Source organism: Monodon monoceros, unplaced genomic scaffold (assembly GCF_005190385.1).
Source record: "Monodon monoceros isolate NGI ecotype Baffin Bay Population unplaced genomic scaffold, NGI_Narwhal_1 Super_Scaffold_13, whole genome shotgun sequence".
Lineage (NCBI taxonomy): Eukaryota > Metazoa > Chordata > Mammalia > Artiodactyla > Monodontidae > Monodon > Monodon monoceros.
The window spans coordinates 60,510,773-60,530,467 of record NW_021703769.1 but is presented as its reverse complement, the minus strand read 5'-3'; the positions used below and the strand labels follow the sequence as shown (position 1 = coordinate 60,530,467).

Here is a 19,695-nt window from a genome sequence, read left to right as displayed (position 1 = left end):
TTTCCTGTAGGATTTTGGGGTTTTTTCCTTCAATTTTGAGTGTTACTTGTGTATTAGGGACATTAGCCCTTTATCTGTGATATAACAAATATTTTCTCCTGGTTTGTCATTTGTCTTTTGACTTTGCTCATGTTATTGATAGCCATGCAAAGGATTTTTATGTGATCAAATTTATAAATCTTATAAATTTGGATTGTGAGTTATAGTAAAGCCTTTTTTGACACTCAGGTTTTAGAGGAATTCATCCATGTTTTCCTTCAGTATTTGTATAGTTTCATTTTTCACATTTAGATATCTAATCCATTTTGGTGTTTTTTTCTTTTTTATGGGTGAAGAATGGGCCTAACTTATCTTTTTCCTGTTGTCCCACCACCATTCTTTTGGAAGTTCATCTCTGCCCCGGTAATTTGAGATACCACCTTTATCATCCGCTAGATTCCTATGTGCAGTTGGGGCTATTTCAGGACTTTGTATTTCTTGAAGTACTTTGAATGCTGGTGGTTCCAGCTGAGTTTTCATTAAACATTTACATCTCAGAGGCTGCTAGGTTCCAGGGTTTACAGCACAGAGGAATATTTAGGCCTCTTACCCTTTCACAATGGATAGGTGTGTCCTTACTATTTTCTTACTTAACACTTTCTGAATTTTCCAAATTTTCTGAAACCAGTTGAAAATTGTTTTAGTCTTTAAGAAAATTTTAAAGGTATTATCAGTTTTTAAACAGTGAACTTTAGCATAAATTTCTAATAACCCTCCCCCCAAAATACTACCTTTGGTATTCTCCTTTTCTTCATATCCCCTCAATAAAAGATGTTTCCAAAAGCTGCATATAACACAGGTGCAGAGATGACAGTGGGAGGCTGGCCAGCCAGGCTTAACAGGCCATCTGCTCTGAGCTCTCTCTGTTCTGCTTCCTATGGCTTCTGAGCACCACCACCTTCTTCACATGAGTGAGGAAGTGTAAGGAACAGGGAAGAGTAACATTGCAGAACTTGAATCATCAGGTAGCCTGAGTCTTTTGTTTTTGTTCTTGTTTTTTAATTTGGCTGCGCCGGGTCTTAGTTGCGGCAGGCAGGCTCCTTAGTTGTGGCATGCGAACCCTTAGTTGTGGCATGCGTGTGGGATGTAGTTCCCTGACCAGGGATCGAACCCTGCCACCAGCGTTGGGAGCTCAGAGTCTTAACTATTGGACCACCAGGGAAGTCCCCCAAGTTTTTGATATGTAACATTTTAAAGCGTTCACTTCGGGACTTTGCTGGTGGCACAGTGGTTAAGAATCCGCCTGCCGTTGCAGGGGACACGTGTTTGAGCCCCTGGTCCAGGAAGATCCCAAATGCCATGGAGCAACTAAGCCCGTGCACCACAGCTACTGAGCCTGCACTCTAGAGCCCGCAATCCACAACTACTGAGCCCACATGCCACAACTACTGAGCCCATGTGCCACAACTACTGAAGCCCGGATGCCTAGAGCCCGTGCTCCACACGAAGCCACCGCAATGAGAAGCCTGCGCACTGCAATGAAGAGTAGCCCCCACTTGCCGCAACTAGAGAAAAAGCCCACTCACAGCAACCAAGACCCAATGCAGCCAAAAATAAAGTAAATAAATAAATATATTTTAAAATAAAATAAAGCGTTCACTTCCTAGGGAGGGCTGACACAGGAGCTTGCTCATGTTCTCTCTCTCTCCCTCTCCGCACCCCACTCTGTGCCTGAATGGCCTCCCTTAGGGGGAATGACTAGATTCTTTATGCTTTTCATAACGTGGGGGCTATAAAAAAAAAAACCTGTTTATAAGACTCATTTAGAGGAGACAGGACTCACACTGGCCCTGTGGTCTCTGTTATTATCAAGTTCTGATTCAGGGAACATATTTTCTTAAGGAAAATCAGGACGTGTAATCTGATCTAATTCAACATGTCAAATCCTATAAAGCTTTTAAAATGAAGCCAGGTTTAATTATAATCTTGACAAGTCACCTTTTTGGAATGGAAGAGAATTATATGAAGGTGGGGTATACCTTTTAAGTGTATTCAAATGCACGAGCGGTGTGACAGCCGGCAGACTCAAGAATTCTCCTGCTCTACTGTGTATCCATCAGGCAGCATGCAAGTAACAATGCTATCTTGTGATTTAATGTAACCCAGACTGTTATTTTGTTATGGTCGCTCTACTATTCTACTCTTCTGTTAGGGTAACTCTATCAAAATAAAGACCAGGAATTTTCTTAAAAATTTTTTTCTTTTAAACACTATGAACAGCTTAGATTTGTGTATATCTGTGCACAAGCCTGGTGTAGAAGTTTCTTCTGAATAAGCTTGTTGTGGGTAAACTTTCAGACTTCAGTTCACAGTAAGGTCTTTAACTTGCACCTCCAGGCAGCAGCTACCCATGTTGTTTGACTGCTAGTTAAGTGTTAATAGAATTAAGAGTGTTAAAATATTTTTATAGGTTTAGTCTTCCACTTACTCTCAACACCTTTCATGTTGTTCCACTTGCATTTCAGTCTCACAGCCACCAGCACAGTAGGAAAGAGAAATCTGAGTCCCAGTCAAGCAGAAGGTGTCCTGGAGGCCAGAGTATCAGGGGAGATTTCTGACACTGAGCTTGAGCAGACAGATCCCTGTGCAGAATCCCTCTCAGAGGGAAGGAAAAAGGCCAAGAAATTTAAAAGGATGAAGAAGGACCTTTCTCCGACAGGTGTGTATTGAATCTCACTAAGGTTCTAGAGCTGTGTCTTCTTTAATGTTCTAGAAACTCTTATTTTGGGGAAGAGATTATAGCAGGGCTTCAGTCGATAACAAAGCCCACGTAGCCTAAAACGGGACCAGATGTTTTTCAGATCATTTTAATTTAATTTGAGGACTCTCCGAAAAGCCCTGGCTCTTGATAGAGTGAGGCTTGGTGGGGGCCTCCTTGTTAAAGATGGTTAAGTCTGTTTTGGTAACCTTCTCTCTGTCCTCCACGGTTTAGAGGTTTTGCTGATGTATGTAAAGTCACCTCAATATTTTAAATGTACATGTGAATTTGCACAGAGGCCTACTCCTACATGTGTTATTTTCAGTAGCAGAGTTTTCACTGTTCCCAGCAAAACCCCAGGCCACCTGAATTTCTCTCGTAAGCAGAATTATGTAAGGAGTAAAAGAAACAGGAAATGAACACATGTTGTATGCCTACTGTGTGCTAGACACTGGAGCCTTCTCTTTCCTGATTGAATTTCATTCTCACAACAGCCCTGACATAGGGACTCATCCTTGTTTTAGTGATGTAGAAGTCTGGACTCAGAGAGGCGAAGAAATATGCAGGTCCAGGTAGCTAGTAAGAGCAGAATGAGAAGGTGAGCCAAGTCCCGTATCTTCTCTGTCCCCCAGACATGCTGTGGAGGCCCCATGAGCTAACCCAGCCCTTGGTGCACAGACCCTCTGCAGGACCTGAGTACCAGGCAAGGAAGGGGCTTGCTGGGAAGCCAGCATCTGTGAAAGGCCCTGCTCAGGAGATCGGGCCAGAACCTGGTCAGCTAGCAGACATGGTGACAGAAATTACAGCCACTGCTGACCAGGTGTTTGCTGATGACCCTGCACTGCACTTCATGCTTTTATTTTTTTTATCTTTATTTTTTCTGTTTTTTTTAAACCAATTTATTTTTTATACAGCAGGTTCTTATTAGCTATCTATTTTATACATATTAGTGTATATATTTCAATCCCAATCTCCCAATTCATCACACCCTGCTTTCCCCCCTTGGTGTCCATACATTTATTCTCTACATCTGTGTCTCTATTTATGCCTTGCAAACCGGTACGTCTGTACCATTTTTCTAGATTACACAAATGTGCGTTAATATATGATATTTGTTTTTCTCTTTCTGACTTACTTCACTCTGTATGACAGTCTCTAGGTCCATCCATGTCTCTACAAATGACCCAATTTTGTTCCTTTTTATGGCTGAGTAATATTCCATTGTATATATGTATCACATCTTCTTTATCCATTCGTCTGTTGATGGGCATTTCGGTTGCTTCCATGACTTGGCTACTGTAAATAGTGCTGCAGTGAACACTGGGGCGCATGTGTCTTTTTGAATTATGGTTTTCTCTGGGTATATGTCCAGTAGTGGGATTGCTGTGTCATATGGTAATTCTATTTTTAGTTTTTTAAGGAACCTCTCCTTAGTGGTTGTATCTATTTACATTCCCACCAACAGTGCAAGAGGGTTCCCTTTTCTCCACACCCTCTCCAGCTTTTGTTGTTTGTAGATTTTCTGATGATGCCCATTCTAACTGGCGTGAGGTGATACCTCATTGTAGTTTTGATTTGCATTTCTCTAAAAATTAGTGATGTTGAGCAGATTTTCATGTGCCTCTTGGCCATCTGTATGTCTTCTTTAGAGAAGTGTCTATTTAGGACTTCTGCCCACTTTTTGATTGGGCTGTTTGTTTTTTAAATATTGAGCTGCATGAGCTGTTTATATATTTTGGAGATTAATCCTTTGTCCATGGATTCGTTTGCAAATATTTTCTCCCATTCTGAGGGTTGTCTTTTCGTCTTGTTTGTAGTTTCCTTTGCTGTGCAGAAGCTTTTAAGTTCCATTAGAACCCATTTGTTTATTTTTGTTTATTTCCATTACTCTAGGAGGTGGGTCAAAGAAGATCTTGCTGTGATTTATGTCAAAGTATGTTCTTCCCATGTTTTCCTCTAAGAGTTTTATATTGTCCAGTCTTACATTTAGGTTTTTAATCCATTTTGAGTTTATTTTTGTGTATGGTGTTAGGGAGTGTCCTAATTTCATTCTTTTATATGTCGTTCAGTTTCCCCAGCACCACTTATTGAAGCGACTGTCTTTTCTCCATTGTATATCCTTGCCTGCTTTGTATAGATTAGTTGACCACAGGTGCATGGGTTTATCTCTGGACTTTCTATCCTGTTCCATTGATCTATATTTCTGTTTTTGTGCCAGTACCATATTGTCTTGATTACTGTAGCTTTGTAGTATAGTCTGAAGTCAGGGAGTCTGATTCCTCCAGCTCCGTTTTTTTCCCTCAAGACTGCTTTGGCTATTCAGGGTCTTTTGTGTCTCCATTACAAATTTTAAGATTTTTTTGTTCTAGTTCTTTAAAAATGCCATTGGTAATTTGATAGGGATTGCATTGAATCTGTAGATTGCTTTGGGTAGTATAGTCATGTTCACAATATTGATTTTTCCAAGAACATGGTATATCTCTCCATCTGTTTGTGTCATCTTTGATTTCTTTCATCAGTGTCTTATAGTTTTCTGAGTATGGGTCTTTTACCTCCTTAGGTAGGTTTATTCCTAGGTATTTTATTCTTTTTGGTGCAATGGTAAGTGGGAGTGTTTCCTTAATTTCTCTTTCTGATCTTTCGTTGTTAGTGTATAGGTTAGTGTATAGTGCATAGATTTCTGTGCATTAATTTTGTATCCTGCAACTTTACCAGATTCATTGATTAGCTCTAGTAGTTTTCTGGTAGTATTTTTAGGATTATCTATATATAGTATCATGTCACCTGCAAACAGTGACAGTTTTATTTCATCTTTTCCAATTTGTATTCCTTTTATTTCTTTTTCTTCTCTGATTGCCATGGCTAGGACTTCCAAAACTATGTTGAATAGCAGTGGCGAGAGTGGACATCCTTGTCTTGTTTCTGATCTTAGAGGAAATGCTTTCAGTTTTTCACCATTGAGAATGATGTTTGCTGTAGGTTTGTCATATATGGCCTTTATTGTGTTCAGGTAGGTTCCCTCTATCCCCACTTTCTGGAGAGTTTTTTTTGTCATAAATGGGTGTTGAATTTTGTCATAAGCTTTTTCTGCCTCTATTGAGATGATCATATGGTTTTTATTCTTCAGTTTGTTAATATGGTGTATCACATTGATTGATTTGCGTATATTGAAGAATCCTTGCATCCCTAGGAAAAATCCCACTTGATCATGGTGTATGATCCTTTTAATGTGTTGTTGGATTCTGTTTGCTAGTATTTTGTTGAGGATTTTTGCATCTATATTCATCAATGATATTGGTCTGTAATTTTCTTTTTTTGTAGTATCTTTGTCTGGTTTTGGTATCAGGGTGATGGTGGCCTCATAGAATGAGTTTGGGAGTGTCCCTTCCTCTGCAATTTTTGGAAGAGTTTGAGAAGGATGGGTGTTAGCTCTTCTCTAAATGTTTGATAGAATTCACCTGTGAAGCCACCTGGTCCTGGACTTTTGTTTGTTGGAAGATTTTTAATCACAGTTTCAATTTCATTACTTGTGATTGGTCTGTTCATATTTTCTATTTCTTCCTTGTTCACTCTTGGAAGGTTGTACCTTCCTAAGAATTTGTCCATTTCTTCCAGGTTGTCCATTTTGTTAGCATAGGGCTGCTTGTAGTAGTCTCTTACAATGCTTTGTATTTCTGTGGTGTCTGTTGTAACTTCTCCTTTTTCATTTCTAATTTTATTGATTTGAGTTCTCTATCTCTTTTTCTTGATGAGTCTGGCTAAAGGTTTATGAATTTTGTTTATCTTCTCAAAGAACCAGGTTTTAGTTTTATTGATCTTTGCAATTGTTTTCTTTGTTTCTATTTCATTTATTTCTGCTCTGATCTTTACGATTTCTTTCCTTCTGCTAACTTTGGGTTTTGTTTGTTCTTCTTTCTCTAGTTCCTTTAGGTGTAAGGTTAGATTGTTTATTTGAGATTTTTCTTGTTTCTTGAGGTAGGATTGTATTGCTATAAACTTCCCTCTTAAAACTGCTTTTGCTGCATCCCATAGGTTTTGGATCATCATGTTTTCATTGTCATTTGTCTCTAGGTATTTTTTGATTTCTCTTTGATTTCTTCAGTGATATCTTGGTTATTTAGTAATGTATTGTTTATTGTTTAGCTTCCATGTGTTTATGTTTTTTATGGTTTTTTCCCTGTAATTTATTTCTAATCTCATAGCGTTTTGGTTGGAAAAGATGCTTGATGTGATTTCAGTTTTCTTAAATTTACAAAGGCTTGATTTGTGACCCAAGATGTGATCTATCCTGGAGAATGTTCCGTGTGCACTTGAGAAGAAAGTGTAATCACTGTTTTCGGATGGAATGTCCTGTAAATATCAATTAAATCTATCTGGTCTGTTGTGTCATTTAAAGCTTGTGTTTCCTTATTAATTTTCTGTGTGGATGATCTATCCATTGGTGTAAGTCACGTGTTAAAGTCCCCCACTATTACTGTGTTACTGTCAATTTCCTCTTTTATAGCTGTTAGCAGTTGTCTTATGTATTGAGGTGCTCCTATGTTGGGTGCATATACATTTATAATTGTTATATCTTCTTCTTGGATTGATCCCTTGATCATTATGTAGTGTCCTTCCTTGTCTCTTGTAACATTCTTTATTTTAAAGTCTGTTTTATCTGATGTGAGTATTGCTACTCCAGCTTTCTTTTGTTTTCCATTTGCATGGAGTATCTTTTTCCATCCCCTCACTTTCAGTCTGTATGTGTCCCTAGGTCTGAAGTGGGTCTCTTGTAGACAACATATATATGAGTCTTGTTTTTGTATCCATTCAGTGAGCCTGTGTCTTTTCGTTGGAGCATTTAATCCATTCCCATTTAAGGTAATTATCAATATGTATGTTCCTATTACCGTTTTCTTAATTGTTTTGGGTTTGTTTTTGTAGGTCCTTTTCTTCTCTTGTGTTTCCCACTTAGAGAAGTTCCTTTAGCATTTGTTGTAAAGCTGGTTTGGTGGTGCTGAATTCTCTTAGCTTTTGCTTGTCTGTAAAGCAGTTGATTTCTCCGTTGAATCTGAATGAGATCCTTGCCAGGTAAAGTAATCTTGGTTGTAGGTTCTTCTCTTTCATCACTTTAAATATATCATGCCACTCCCTTCTGGCTTGTAGTTTCTGCTGAGAAATCAGCTGTTAACCTTATGGGAGTTCCCTTGCATGTTATTTGTTGTTTTTCCCTTGTTACTTTTAATAATTTTTCTTTGTCTTTAATTTTTGTCAGTTTGATTACTATGTGTCTCGGCATGTTTCTCCTTAGGTTTATCCTGTCTGGGACTCTTTGTGCTTCCTGGACTTGGGCGGCTCTTTCCTTTCCCATGTTAGGGAAGTTTTCCACTATAATCTCTTCAAATATTTTTTTTGAGTCCTTTCTTTCTCTCTTCTCTTTCTGAGACCCCTATAATGCAAATGTTGGTGTGTTTAATGTTGTCCCAGAGGTCTCTTAGGCTGTCTTCATTTCTTTTCATCCTTTTTTCTTTACTCTGTTCCATGGCATTGAATTCCACCTTTCTGTCTTCCAGGTCACTTATCCGTTCTTCTGCCTATTATTCTGCTGTTGATTCCTTCTAGTGTATTTTTCATTTCAGTTATTGTATCGTTTATCTCTGTTTGTTGTTCTTTAATTCTTCTAGGTCTTTGTTAAACATTTCTTGCGTCCTCTCCATCTTTGCCTCCATTCTTTTTCTGAGGTCCTGGATCATCTTCACTATCATTATTCTGAATTCTTTTTCTGGAAGGTTGCCTATCTGCAGTTCATTTAGTTGTTTCTCTGTGGTTTTATCTTGTTCCTTCATCTGGTACATAGTCCTCTGCCTTTTCATTTTGTCTGTCTTTCTGTGAATGTGGTTTTCTTTCCGCAGGCTGCAGGATTGTGGTTCTTCTTGCTTCTGCTCTCTCCCCTAAAAACATGGACTCTTAGAGCCTTTGCCTCTTCTCTGACATAGGAGCCAACATCACATGTGAAGACAGCCACTCCACCATCCTGAGTTCCTTAGATGTGGCATGTTCGGATCCTATCTTTATTTTTTTTAATTAATTTTTATTAGAGTATAGTTGCTTTACAATGTTGTGTTAGTTTCCGCTATACAGCAAAGTGATTCAGTTACACATATACATATATCCCCTCTTTTTTAGATTTCCTTCCCATTTAGGTCACCACAGAGCACTGAGGAAAGTTCCCTGTGCTATACAGTAGGTTCTCATTAGTTATGTATTTTATACATAGTAGTGTATATATGTCAATCCCAATCTCCCAGTTCATCCACCCCCCCACCCCTGCACTTCGTGCTTGATGGAAATGCTTTCGTTTAAATCTCTGAAGTAGGCATGATGGTCCATTTTACAATTAAGAAAACTGACGCCTGAGAAAAGGCAGTGTCTTCTGCAAGTGGTGTTGAGAAAACTGGAAAGCTGCATGTAAATCAGTGAAGTTAGAAGACTCCCTCACGTCATACACAAAAATAAATTCAAAATAGCTTAAAGACTTAAATATAAGACATGACACCATAAAATTCCTAGAACAGAACATAGGCAAAACATTCTCTGGCATAAATCGTAGCAATGTTTTCTTAGGTCAGTCTCCCAAGGCAGTAGAAATAAAAAGAAAAATAAACAAATGAGATCTAATCAAACTTACAAGCTTTTGTACAGCAAAGGAAACTATAAAGAAATTGAAAAGACAACCTCCAGAATGGGAGAAAATATTTGCAAATGATGCATCCAACAAGGGCTTAATTTCCCAAATATACAAACAGCTCATGCAACTCAACAACAACAACAAAAAACAATACAATCAACAAATGGGCAGAAGTCGTAAGTAGACGTTTCTCCAAAGAAGACATGCAGATGACCAACAGGCACATGAAAAGATGCTCAATATCACTAATTATTAGAGAAATGCAAATCAAAACTACAATGAGGTATCACCTCACACTGGTCAGAATGGCCATCATTAAAAATCTACAAATAACAAATGCTGGAGAGGGTGTGAAAAAAGGGAACCCTCCTACACTGTTGGTGGGAATGTAAATTGGTACAGCCACTATGTAAAACCATATGGAGGTTCCTTAAAAAACTAAAAATAGAGTTGCCATATGATCCAGCAATCCCTCTCCTGGGCATATATCTGGAGAAAACTCTAATTCGAAAAGATACATGCACCCCAGTGTTCATAGCAGCACTGTTTACAGTAGCCAAGACATGGAAGTACCCTAAATGTCCATCAACAGATGAATGGAAAGAAGATGTGGTACATGTATACAATGGAATACTACTAAGTCATAAAAAAAGAATGAAATAATGCCATTTGCAGCAACATGGATGGACCTAGAGATGATCATACTAAGTGAAGTAAGTCAGAAAGAGAAAGACAAATACCATGTGATATCACTTACATGTGGAATCTAAAATATGATACAAATGAACTTATTTGCAAAACAGAAACAGACTCACAGACATAGAAAAAAAATTTATGGTTACCAAAGGGGAAAGGGTGTGGAGGAGGGATAAATTAGGAGTTTGGGATTATCAAATCCAAACTACTATATGTAAAATAGGTAAACAAGGTCATATTGTGTATCACAGGGAACTATATTCAGTATCCTGTAATAAACCATAGTGGAAAAGAATATGAAAAAGAATATATATATAAATGAATCACTTTGCTGCACACCAGAAATTAACACAACATTGTAAATCAACTATACTTCGATAAAAAAAAATTAATGAAAGAAAGAAAAGGAGTGAGGAAACGGCGGAGGCCTGAAGGTTATGTGACTTGCCCAAGATCACAGAGCCCTTAAGTCAGGCCTGCAATAAAGTGAGTACCTTTAAGCACAGTTACGTGATGAGGGGGATGCCTGCAAGCCAAAATTACTCCTCTCCTGTATCTTGCTTCCTGATCGTCACCCCTGTTAGTGGAACCAACAGTCAAATCAAAGGATGGGAGTGGAAGCCTGGAACTTGATTCACACTCAAACCAAGAATCCATTGTGTTTCAGTTAATTCCTCTTTTTACACGTGGCTTGATCTGCCTGCAGGGCGTTTTCTGAATCTCATTGATATGAATGAAATCAAAGAAGCAGCAAAAATGTCACAGATGCCTTTTATACATTATGCTAAAGCTTAACTTTAACTGAAAACTTAAACTCTTGTTTGAAGTCTGGGTCGTGTATTTTAACTGTCTCTTGAATCTGTGAGTCTCCCTTTCCCTCATTTAAGTATTAGAGAAGTTTTTAATCTGTAACATACTTAGTCTTCACCTTTGATATCTTGTTACCACTGCCGCATTGTACCTGCTTCACAAATATTAAATATTAAATGTTAGCATGACTTTCAGAGCTCACCCCAAGCATGTTGCGGGGCGGGGCACTTTTCCCCTTGTGTAATAGCTTTCCTTCATATCATTCTCTTTAATTTTTTCACTTATCTGTTACTTCTCAGGGACAGGATTTTAGGTTTTTTCCCTTCTATCTCAGCACAGTCTCAAAGGTATTAAAATACCTAATAATAGATTGCATCAGTAGATTAGCTCCTTTTATAACTTTCATCGTTTTAAGTGAAAACTTTCTATGAGTTATTTGGGGTTTTGAATTTATAATACCATCATTAAAATAGTTTTTTTTTCCTCCCATTGACAGTAAAGCTGTCACTGCCACAAGATTTGAGCTAAAAAAAAAAAAAAAAGATAGATTTTTGTACTTCTTTGTCAATCCAGCTAAAAAAAAGAGAAGCATCTTGACAACTTTTAATTGAATCAGAGAACTTGAGTTTTTGAGATCATTGAGTTTTCTTCTGGAGCACCATTCACTAAGACCTTCTGATGCAAGGCTGGAAGTTTCCTGGATCCTCTTTAGCTGGTTTGTTTTAAGCATGTAGTCCTAATAGTATCAGCTGGATGTAGGTCGAGATATCGGGTGCTGGACTTGGTAAGTCATCTGATTTTGATCGCTCATTTACTTTAAGGAGGTCCTAAAATGAGCGACAGTACAAAGTTCGGACTCTAAAGGGTCTGTATGAATCTCCCAAAGGTTCAGAGTATCCCAGGAGCAGAGAGGGCCTGGATTGATGTCGGCCGGAACTGGATTAGAGTGTCTGGTACAGTGTGGCTCCGTCTGTCCTGCACAGATGGGTTCTAAGGCATCTAGCCTGAGCGTTCCTACTGGGGACGTTATCTTGACAGGTGCTCAGATGATTCACTAGGGTGCGTTGGGTGCCCAGTACACTGCTAGTGAAGGCATGAGAAACATAAAAGACAGCATTCCACCTGTAGGAAATGTTCTGTTTTCCGAGGGGAAAGTAGCAAAAAGTACAGCCATAGAATATCATGTACCGTAGCAATCCCGAGACACTGATGCTCGATAAATCCCACACAAAACAGTGTCATTTTTCTTAGTTACACAATTTAGTATCAAAGATACACTAAGAGTTAAGTACTGGACACCTTCCAAGATAACAAAATGACTTAAGTTATAGAAGAAATGACCATTTATTGAGTTGATATTATATACCGGACATTGTGCTAGGAACGTCCTTTATGGTCTAGTCGTTATAAAAACCAAGGAAGGTGTAGATATCATTATATCTAATTTATAGAGAGGAAACCAAGGCTCACAGAATCACAAATATGCAAAGTCAAATACAGCTGTTATTGGGGGTGGCGGGGAGGGCTGTCTGATCCAGAGCAAAGGCCTTGTACCACTCTGGAAAATGTGAAGTTTATCCAGACTTTAGAGGAAACAAAGGATTCTTTGCAAAGGTGGATATTTCTGGCATCTGTTCTAGATCAGAAACAACTACCAACCTGGATTTTCTTGTGATGAAGTCATGCAGTAGAAGTCTGAGACATTATTCTCTTTTGGAGCTTTTTATGTACATGTTATGTACTTAGTAAATATTTCTCGTAACTGTAGTTGTTTCTATCCTATTTTCAGGAAGCAAATGTATAATATAAATCCCCTCCCTTTATATTTATTGCAGTTAGTGTAGATTGGTAATGCTGTCTGCTTTCCACTGGGGCATTCAAGTTATATTCTTCATTGGTATATAAAGGAAACAGCTCTGTGTGCCATTTATGCTGGAGTAAACTGTCCAAGAAATGTTCCCCAGACCGTAATGGATGGGTGTCCACAGCACACTTGCTCTTGCTGAGTAAGTGAATTGTGTTCCAGTGGCCTGATGCTGACGAGACTGGCCAGTCTCAAAATAAAGATGGACTGTCCACTAGCCAGAAGCTCCGGCAGCGCCTGTTAGACAGTGTTCACGGAACAGGGCCAAGCTGTGGACTGTTCCTGGTGACTTTTTGTCACATGATAGAGTTGTTCCAAGTTTCCTTTCCACTTTACATTTAAAATCCAGCACAGGGCTTCCCTGGTGGCACAGTGGTTAAGAATCCACCTGCCAATGCAGGGGACACGGGTTCAAGCCCTGGTCTGGGAAGATCCCACATGCGGTGGAGTAACTAAGCCCATGTGCCACAACTGCTGAGCCCACGCTCTAGAGCCTGCAAGCCACAACTACTGAGCCTGCGTACCACAACCACTGAAGCCCACGCGCCTGGAGCCCGTGCTCAACAAGAGAAGCCACCGCAATGAGAAGCCCGTGCACCGCAATGAAGAGTAGCCCCCACTCGCCGCAATGAGAGAAAAGCCTGCAACGAAGACCCAACGCAGCCAAAAATAAATTTATTAAAAAAAGAAAAACCCAACACATTAGAGCTTTACATGGTTTCCAAGAGCCGCAGCTTTTATTGTAGTCTTGACTAATCTGCTGAACCTTTCCAGCTTAAACCCCTAGGGTTACAGTATAAAAGTAGGGAGTCTACCTAGAACAGCGGTCTCCTTGTGCCGTTGGAGGTCTCCTGAAGTCAGGAATGCGATCTGCAGTTGGTGCTATCGGTCACCTGAGCGGCCAGGCTAGGGATGTCCAGCAGCCTCCCAAAGAACTTTTTAATTCCTCGGTTAAAATGCAGATTTCAGCCTAACTGAGGAGTGTGCCCTGTGGGGCGGCACACTCCCTGCACCTCCCTCTTCCTCCAGGCATACCTCGGGGGCTCCCCACACACCATCCAGGGGAGCCCTGCTTTCTTGATGTGGATACCACCCCACGACCAGGCCCTTTGGAGCATTTCCTACTTAAAAACTCCTGTACCCCAGAGGATCTTGCCCTATACAGAATTCCACTCTGTAGGAAACGATACGATGGCAGATTTTCAGTGTGCTGTGTAGTTTTTCAGATTCACGTGAGGGAAGAGCTGTCTTAGCTCTCAGAGTTTCTCCCTTTCAACTCTAGTTAGATGAAAGGTAAATCAGCAGAAACAGTCACCCTTTGTGTTTACCACTTTTTAGTTTCTTTTGTTGTTTCTGTTAATAAAAATAATGTGCTCACTATGAAAATCAGTAAAATGAAGGAAGCTAGAAAGAACATTAAACCCTAGTTACTTGATACTCTGTTAACAAGTATTTTACTCTGCCTATCATTTTTTTTTTTTTTTGCGTTACGCGGGCCTCTCACTGTTGTGGCCTCTCCCGTTGCGGAGCACAGGCTCCGGACGCGCAGGCTCAGCAGCCATGGCTCACGGGCCCAGCCGCTCCGCGGCATGTGGGATCCTCCCGGACCGGGGCACGAACCCGTGTCCCCTGCATCGGCAGGCGGACTCTCAACCACTGCGCCACCAGGGAAGCCCCTGCCTATCGTTTTTATACATAGTTGGCATCATACTCTATATGTCATTTAGTATCTTGTTTTCCCCCCATTTTAAAAAAAAAACTCTTGGTCAAATAATTTTAATTATCAGCATAATATTTCATATTAAAATTTGTTGGATTTTTTAAAAACAACATTCCTCATACCTTTTGCAGGGTCAGCTTTATTAAGATACAATTTACATACAATATGTCATTACTTTTAGGTGTACAAGTTGATGAATTTTGACAAATATGTACAGTCAAATAACCATCACTGTGCTCAAGAAATAGAACAGTTATTCCAGAAGATTCCCTCGTGCCCCTTTGCAGTCAGCCCCTTCCCATCCATAGATCCCAGCAGCTGCTGATCTGCTTTCTATTCCTGTAATTTTGCCTTTTTCAGAAGGTCATTTAAATGGAATCATTAAATAAGTAACCCCTTGAGTCTTGCACTTAGCTTAATGCATTTGACGTTTGTCTGTGTTCTTGCCCATGTCACTGGCTCATTCCTTCTTTCTGCTGAGTAGCAGTCCATTTTATGGACATATCACTGTTTATTTATCCATTTTGCCTGTTGACATTTAGGTTGTTAGCAACTAAGAATCTAGCAGATATAAACATTTGTGTATAAGTTTTTGTGCGAACTAAGTGTTCATTTCTTTGGGAAAATACCTAAGGCTGGAATTACTGGGTCGTGTGGTAAGTGTATGTTTAATTTTATAAGAACCTGGCACACTGTTTTCCAAAGTGGCTGCAGCATTTTGCATTCCCACCAGCCAGGCATGAGGGCTTAATGGCTCTGTACCTTCACCAGTGTTGGTATTGTCCTTTTTGCCATTCTAGTGGTGTGTACTGGTATCTCATTATGGCTTTGGTTTGAATTTCCCTAATGACTAATGATGTTAAGTATCTTTTTATTTGATTATTTGTCCATTTAAATCTCTTTAATGAAATGTTTGTTCAAATCTTTTGCTCAGTTTTTCATTGGGCTGTTTGTTTTCTCCTTATTCAGTTTTAAGAGTTCTTATGTATTCTTACGTATTCAGGATATAAGTCCTTATGGGTGTTTTACAAATTCTTCCAGACTGTGCTTTTCTTTTCATTCTCTTAACAGTATCTTTCAATAGTAGAAGTTTTAAATTTTAACAAAATCCAATTTATCAGTTTTTTCCCTTGGATTATGCATTTGTTGTCATATCTAAGAAATCTTTGCCTTACTCGATTGCGGAGATCTTCTCTTGTGTTATCTTCTAGAAGTTTTCCAGTTTTAGGTTTTACATTTAGACATACAATCCATTTAGAGTTAATCTTTGTATGTGATGCAAGGTATGGTCCATCATAGCAGGAGGCAGATGTCCTGAAGTATCTATTTAAAAATAAAAATTGTTCCTGAATAATTCTTTGCACTCTAGTAACTAAACAGGGCTGTGAAAGTGAGTACCCCGGAAAACCGACCGTAGCTCTTTGTCCGTTAGCTTTGAGACGGATCCTTCAACGGTCTACAGCTCTCCCTTTCTGGAAGGTGCTAGAGCAAACACCAACAGTGACGTCCAGCTCCCCTCTGGTCTGGGTCTCCTTTACATGGTTCGTAAAGTTCTGTTTCCTCTGTACACATCATTCTTGCTCAGCAGCTGCGCATTTTAGGCAGCTCTCTGACTGCAGGCTGTTGGCTTCCTGGGCAGCCACACGTTCAGTGTTGGGCCACCTTATCCCTAAGGGAAGGGGCCTAACATGCATTAAAAACTTGCTCTGGGGCTTCCCTGGTGGCGCAGTGGTTGAGAGTCCGCCTGCAGATGCAGGGGACATGGGTTCGTGCCCCGGTCCGGGAAGATCCCACATGCCGCGGAGCGGCTGGGCCCGTGAGCCATGGCCGCTGAGCCTGCGCGTCCGGAGCCTGTGCTCCTCAACTGGAGAGGTCACAACAGTGAGAGGCCCACGTACTGCAAAGAAAAAAAAACAAAAAACAAAAAACAAAACTTGCTCTGTGCCAGGAACCTGCCTGAATCTCAGAAGTCCTGGGTGGCATAAAGTAGCATCGAGTCCATCTTATAGATGAGGCACTGAGAGTTGCTTGGAGTCTTACAGCTAGTGAGATGGTCAGGCCAGACTTGCCTCACTTCACAGCTTTTGCTTATTCTGTTATTTCTCACTAGCTCTTCACAGAGTCGCTCCTATGCGTTTGATGGCGTACCACCAGACTCACATATACTCCCATCCAGCTAACCACAGGTGCGATTATAAATATGACAACGCAGTTGCTTTTAGCCATTTATCTTTTTTCCTCTCAGCTAGTTTCAATTTATTTCGGCTTCCCACATTTGGCGTTGTGGCTTTTACCTTTAGAATGGCAGATTGGCTGCTGTAATATTTCTTTGATATGTGAATTGTAAAAATGCCCTTATTGATGTTTATTTTCCTCCCTACAATTAGGTGTTGTGTGAATGTGTGGTGGAGGAGGGGTCAGGCTGGTTTCAGTCTTATCATGGGCCGTCTGTAGTATTTAGTTGCTCTGGGGAGGGGAGTGTTTGTGTTTGTGTTTTGTTTCATTTTTCAATAACCTTTATTCCTTTTCTAACTGGATCATGGTAGTCTTTGTCACGTGGACCATCTCCTGCCCATCTTCACTTCTCAGGAGCAGTCCCAAGAGATGCATGTGCAACACAGCCACGAGACTTGGGGCAGAACACTTCAAATGACCCCTCGCCTGCTCTTCTTATCCTGTCTGTCTGGACTCTATCTCAATAAATGAGCAGAAGTGGGAATTCTCACTCTAGTGGAATTCCCTGTGTTATTTCATGTGTTTGGACCTAGTTACCTTTAGGCATTCCTGTCACTGGCAGTAGCCACTGCCAGCCGAGCGAGTTCCCCTCTGTTTTTAGAAGTTACTCTCCACTACAGGCATCATCACAGACCTCCCCCCTTTTGAACTCTTGGCGTGTTAGCGGCTGGGGCTGGCTTTGCCCTTTTCCCTGCCAGCCCTGCTCTAGGGCTTAAATAATGCATGATACCACGGGTACGGGAATGCCCGGTCGTGCATTTTCCATCGTGAACATGCTGTTTCCTGACTTAATTCCCATTCACTCGGATCTGGACGTTTGTGGTCCAGGCCGTGACCCAGTGCTGCTGCTGCTGTTGCAGAAAGTAGCTGAATGCAGAAGGGCTTCTAACTTCGGGGTGAAACTGTTTGTAACGGAAGAGACCCTTCAGTCCGAGAAGACTGTAGCCAGTGTTGCTGAAATTGGAAAAAGCTACAAGCTGCTTTTGCCCCTTTTGGGATCTCTGAACTCCCACTGGTTGGCTTCCCGCCACTGTCTAGCCGCCAGCCCCTGAGATTTCTCATCTGGGTGCCGGTCACCACGGCACAGAGGAACCCAGCCACCTTGGTGCTGCGGAAGGATCCAGACCTCATCTCAGCCACTCGCTAGATGCCTTGTATCTGTAAAATGGGGATATTGGTACCCCTGAACTGGGCTTTTATGAAGATTAAATGAACTAAGTGCCCAGCATGCTGGCTAGCAAAGAATACAGAGTGTGTTCTCACTGAGAGATACTGTCACTCCTGTAAAATCAAGAGAGGCACCCAAGCAGGGAGGCACTTCCTCGGCCCTGCCGTGATGTTTCTGCAGTGTGGCCTCTGTTTGCCGGGCACTGCTCTCCAAAGGCAAGGCCCACCCGTGGACTCTCTCCACTTGTGGCCATGCCACCACCCGGCCCTGGCCCTGATCAAAGCTGTCTTTGCAGCTGGTCTTTTTGTTCTCCCCCCCGGGGTGGTCCTCTCCTTGTTCACCTTGTTTTGTCCTCTCCCACCAGGAAGCATCTCGGACAGCTCAGCCAAGCTCTTTGAGGTCCCTGACACGTGGTAACCAAGACCTGAGTGGAACAAACCGCTGGTGCTGTTGCTGAGAAGGAAAGAAGCAGCCGGCATTTTTGGAAGCCATACTGTGTTTAACTGAATCCAATGTGGTGCAGGAGGGGTTTGAAACCAAGTGTGTGTCTCCTGAAAAATCCCAGTTTTTATCGTCAAGGCTGTGTTCCTTCCTCTTTAGCATCACCTGTCTGCTGGTGCGCAGCATGTCGTTGGCTGTCATGTGTATGTGATTAACCAGGTCATTACTTGTTGCTCATGTGAAACCCTTCCTGTCATGAATCTGTGTTTAAGAATCCACCCGATGGGGAAGGTTGGCTGTGAGATTTCACAGAAAGAGCCGACACTCTTAGGTGCTGTGATCCTGATTTGGGGTTGAACTCTTTCCTGCTTTGAGAGGTTCTCATCCACCATCTCATGCTCAGTCCTGGGGGCAGCTCCAGCGCGTGGGTATGTCTCCCAGTAGAGAATTCGGTTGTGTCTGCCTGCTTTCCACCATCGCTGCCTGAAAATATGAGGCTCTCAAGCTTGTTTTCCCAGTAGGAAAATCTCTACTGCTGTCAACACCTGCCTTGACCTTTGGGGCATATTTATTTAGAGTTTTCCCCCTGAGATGTGAGTTTCTCATGGTGGAGTGTACGAGTGAAAAGTTAATTTCTGTTTTCCCATGTAGCGCTGCTTTCAGTTTTCATTATCTTAGCCTGGTGTCTTCTCTGTTTGGTGGCATCTGGGGGTGAGGTGGCGTGTGTGCATGTGTGTGAAATCATGACAAATCGACACCCTGTACCAGCCCTTTCTCTGTTGAAACAGATCACAACAGGGACAGAATCTCGTGGATCTACTTCAGTAGATCTGCTTCATATAGATCATTGTTAGATATTTAACATTTTTGTATCGTGGAAATAAAAATGAAAAATGTATTTCCAAAAGATGAAAATTAAAGAAATTTTCATAGGATTTTGGTTTTTTCCTTTCTCTTCTTTTATAAGTGAATGACATACTTAATCTCTACATAGACATATTTCTCTCTAAAGATCACCCTTGAAAAAGCCCTGGTAAGTCACTAAGCCTGGTGCTTATGGTTTTCTCTTTTTTTTTTTTTAACCTCTAACCCTTTCACCTTCCTTGATGAGTCAGATGCCTGGTGCTGGAGTGGAGCCCGTGGTAAATGGTGTAGGAGGGGCTGCATCTTTTTCTGGTGGGAAGGATCTGAGTTGTTACAGCTCTGATGAGAATCCCAGGTGTCGTGGGAATTCAGATTTGTAGACATTTTCCCCAATTAAGGGCCTCTTAACATCTTCCCTTCCCCCTCCCCCTTGTCCCCAAAGTTACAAACCCAGACTTGGCACGAGGAGCTCCCACCCCTGCTCAACGCGGTC

General features: G+C 41.1%; 1 protein-coding gene across 1 annotated transcript in view; it reads left to right on the top strand.

Moving 5' to 3' along the window:
- PARN (poly(A)-specific ribonuclease) overlaps window positions 1-19,273 on the top strand; it is a 161,038-nt gene extending 141,765 nt beyond the window's left edge. Inside the window, exons 23-24 of the mRNA XM_029220143.1 lie at window positions 2,505-2,698; window positions 18,262-19,273. Coding sequence (XP_029075976.1) covers window positions 2,505-2,698; window positions 18,262-18,314 — 247 coding nt within the window. The 3' untranslated portion in view covers window positions 18,315-19,273. The remainder of the gene's footprint in view (window positions 1-2,504; window positions 2,699-18,261) is intronic.
- The last annotated feature ends 422 nt before the right edge of the window (window positions 19,274-19,695 follow it).